Source organism: Numida meleagris, chromosome 2 (assembly GCF_002078875.1).
Source record: "Numida meleagris isolate 19003 breed g44 Domestic line chromosome 2, NumMel1.0, whole genome shotgun sequence".
In the NCBI taxonomy this organism is placed as follows: Eukaryota; Metazoa; Chordata; class Aves; order Galliformes; family Numididae; genus Numida; species Numida meleagris.
In genome coordinates, this window is record NC_034410.1 from 42,701,025 (window position 1) to 42,705,172 (window position 4,148).

General features: G+C 39.7%; 1 protein-coding gene across 1 annotated transcript; it reads right to left on the reverse strand.

Annotated features, from left to right (window-relative positions):
• Positions 83–4,146, reverse strand: LOC110393466 (C-C chemokine receptor type 5-like; the record flags this gene model as incomplete). Its single annotated transcript, XM_021386360.1, has 1 exon — positions 83–4,146. A coding segment is annotated over one exon (723 nt), but the record flags the coding sequence as incomplete, so codon positions are not given.

Here is a 4,148-nt window from a genome sequence, read left to right on the forward strand (position 1 = left end):
TCGAGGGGCGTGGCCTGAGCGGGGAGGGGTGGGGCGATGCCGTGGGAGTTACGCCCACCGCGCCTGCGCTGCCACCAGGCGCCCGTTGGAGGCGTTGGCGTCGTCGTAGGGCGGGGAGGGCGCTTGCGGCGCTGTGGAGAGTAGGGGTTGGGTGTGGCCGGCAGCTGCCGCCTCACATGGGTCCTCACGTTCCTTCTGCTCTTCCCCTTTCATGGATTTCAGTTGGCCTCCACTCTTTAGTTGCCATTAGTGTTTCCTAACGCTTGCTGTTGCTTCCATACTGCCCGTACTGGAAGTGGTCATTTTGATAGAATATCCTCTCTGGAAAAGAAATGTTTTGGAAGGGCAGCAACAAAAAGTAATTCTAGTGAACTGTAGGACGGCAGCAGGAAGCGTTACCGTTTGGCCACGGGATGGCACCGTAACCTAAGAAAGGAGCAGGCTCAGGGTGTTGCCAGAGGTCAGCTTCTCTGGCACTAGAGGCAGACATTAAACATACTAAAAAGTTAACTTGGTAGGATCTGAGTGAGTTAAGAGGCAATCTGTGAAATAGCACTCTTCCCATCTCTAATAATGCACCAACCAAATGTAATATCAACCAAAATAGTGTGTCTGTTAATAGATAATTAGGGACAAGCAGTCCTCACTTCAGGGCACTGAAGTTGTTCGATGGCCCTGTGTTACCAAATGGTGCTGGTTCTTTGCTTGTAAGCCCCTGAGTTTGACTGCCTGCTCTTTCGACATTACAGTAACCTGTTATGAAGAGGGATTTCTCTTCATTTTTCATTCTTACAGGCTATTCTAAACAAGGAGATGGAGGAGGGTGAAAGGATTGAGAAGTCTTGTGTGCAAAAGTTAACCACCTTTATTGAATTGCATGGTACAAAATATGGCTGTCCTTTGGAAGTCTTTAACTAGATGCACCAGTGCTGCCAAATACTGTATTTTCTGTTTTCTTCTTGAATGTGGATCAAATTTCACTACAGTAACTGATATCTGGCTTATTGTAATTTGCTGAAGTACGGTCCCTTCTCAGTGGGGAAGGTTGTGGATGCCCCCTTACTGGAAGCATTCAAGGCCAGGCTGGATGGGGCTTTGAGCAGCCTGGTCTAGAGGGAGGTGTCCCTGCCTAGAGCAGGGGGTTGGAACTAGATGATCTTAAAGGTCCCTTCCAACCCAAACCGTTCTATGAGTCTAAGAAGTGACAAGCTCTTGATAAGCTGCTGATCTGTTAGGCCACAAATCTCTACATTTCAGCTCTGTGCTGAGGAAACTGCTTGTCCCTCGGAAAGATCCATGCTGTAGAAGAGAACACTGCAAAGGACTGGGGCTCTTTTTTTTACATACTCTCAGAAAAGCTTGTCAGTGTGCTCTTGCACGTTTGACTGTTGCGCTTTGCTCCTGCAAAGCTAATCAATACCCTACTTGGCACCCAAGCGTTCTATAACATGTAATTCCTTAAAGACAAAGTATCTTAGGATCCAAATAAAAATTCTTGCCAAGAGCAGAATAAAATATGAAAGCATTTTATAAAAGTACTCTAGAAGAGACAAAACACACACACACGCAAACAACCCTTGCTATGTTACTGCATGTAGCTTCCTGCCTCTTTAGAAAAGAAATGCAGATGTTTGTCTTTTTATGTTGAAATTACCCAATTTCTGCTTATACTGATGGTAGTAATTGCTGCACAGTGTCTTAAAAAAGAATGTGCAGCTGAAAAAAAACTTCTGAAAGTGTAGTATAGCTTTGTTATGCTTCCCATGTGGAAGTAGTCCAAAAGTGGTGCTTAATGTGACAAAACACAATAACTAGTGGCTTGATAGGCAAATATTTCCCTATTTCACTTCCTGCCTTCAAGAGCACTTGGTAATGTAAAATTTCTTTAGGACTCTTTGAATTATTTATTTGAAAAATTTATTTAAAAAAAAAAAAAAAAAAGGCTATCCAGAGCATTTAGGAAACAGACATTACCCTGCTGGATAAGAACAGCAATTAAAATATTCATTTTCATTTCTCATCTCCAGAGTTGTCCAAAACCAAATGTATTTGGGGAAATGTAAGAAATTATAGAAATGCTATGGAAACTTGGTCTAAAACAATTTGAATCATGACAAAGGTATGATCTTAATCACCTGAGTACCCCCTTATTTCACGTTTTCTGTGTTCAGGTGCTCTGTCAGATCTGACTTTAAGGGAAAGCCCAGTCATAGTTGAGCATCAGTCTTGCTAAATATGGAGGAATTATGGAAGCTTTTGCTTTATATAAAACTCCCACAAAGCAGGAAAAAAAAACCAAACAGTCATAGACCCTAAATGATGCCTTCCTCAAAAATGAGAGATGCTATATTTTTTTGGCTCTGTGGATCAGTGAATCCTTTTACTTTTTTGTGTGTGTGTTTGTTTTGAAAAATGTCTATAGCATGTTCTTATCTTTAAAAAGATCTGGGTGAAACATTTTCACACCTTTAATGCTGTGGTGTTCTTGCAGCCATTACCGTTGCATGAATGTCACATTTTAAAGCTGTTATTTTACGTAGACTAAAAAAATGACAAACAAAATCACTGCACTAAGAAACTAAAACAACTCTATTGAGTCATTATCTGCACCTTATCCAGCCTGGTTAAAGCTCTGTATATATTCTTTATTTTTAAAATATTGTAAACATGTTGATTTTCTGATCAATGATAGAGCATTGTACTCATTGTTAATATAAGTAGTATATAAAACCACAGTTTATTAAAGAGCACTCTGAAATATCAAACTCCTAATTAACTTAGATGGCAACACTTAGTAGCTCAGACTATTGTTAGATTATTATGAGGAAGATCTGAAAGGCTGGTAGTCAACCATACACAAAGGAAAGTATGCCTTGAAATATTGGAATCTTTTCAAAATGCATAAAATTTTCCCATACCGATTGTAAAGATTCTTCATCACAGTCCTCAAAAATTTATGCAACCAGGCTAATAAAAATAGGACCAAGACAGTTTAAATGAATGAAATATCTTGTGTAAAGTATGGTGAACAGATGTTTCCAAAGAAGCAATATCATTTTCTAATCTCTAGTTCACTTCAAAAGATCAGTTTATAAGTCTGCTAGGTTAGACTCTCAGCTTAGGTATGTTTCTGGTCTCTGTAGCACATAACTATGCTTCTACATTCACAAAAAAAAAAGCTTTTTTTTCCTTTTTTTTTTTTGCCACACAATCCTGTGTTACTATATCTACATAGCTAATTTGATACATCCATTTCATTTATGTACAATTCCCCACTGTTATGAGCAAATGAAAGCTTTGATAGTTATGTGTGCCATGACCTTTTGCAGATACATTAGAGACAGTATCCAGAAGAGATTCTCCAGGCTTTCGTCATAGACTTGACTTCAAAAAAGTCAGTTCCGCTTTTTTGCTAGGCACAACTTACAATGCAGCAGAAACTTCTTGCTCTCCAGTAGACTGTGTGTAGGTAGAGCTAGCTCGTTCAGCTGTATCGGCATAGAAGACTGGACAATATTTAGACAAGTGGGATGCAATCTGCTTTCGGAAAAAGCTATGAAGATACTTCCTAAATTTTTCTCCAGCAAAGGCATAAATCACAGGATTGATACAGCAGTGGATCATTGAAATTGTTTCAGTCACTTGGGTTGCTTTGTGCAGTTGACCACTGATTTCACAACTAGTGATAGAAAATGAATCTTGAAAATCACGCAAGAGAATACAAATGTTGTATGGTGCCCAGAAAAAGAAGTATACAATCATGATGATAAAAATAAGCCTGACTGCTTTATTTTTCTTCTCATTCCTACATTGTAGCAATGTCTTTATAATTTGTGTGTAGCTGCAAATCATAATGAGCATAGGAATAACAAGTCCTAGGATGTTCATCTTTAAGGCCAGGAATTGCTTCCATTCATCTCTCTGGTCTGATGGATAATGAGCACTGCATGTATACCGTGAATTTTCCTTTTGGGTTTTGTGAAATACTATTCCAGGAACAGAGGCAAAAAGAGCAACAGCCCACGTGACAATGCTGGTGAGGATGCCGTAGGTCACTGTCCTAGCTTTTAAAGCAAACACTGCGTGAACTATGGCCAGATACCTGTCTATGGTCAACAGGATTATGAAGAAGATGCCGCTGTAGAAGC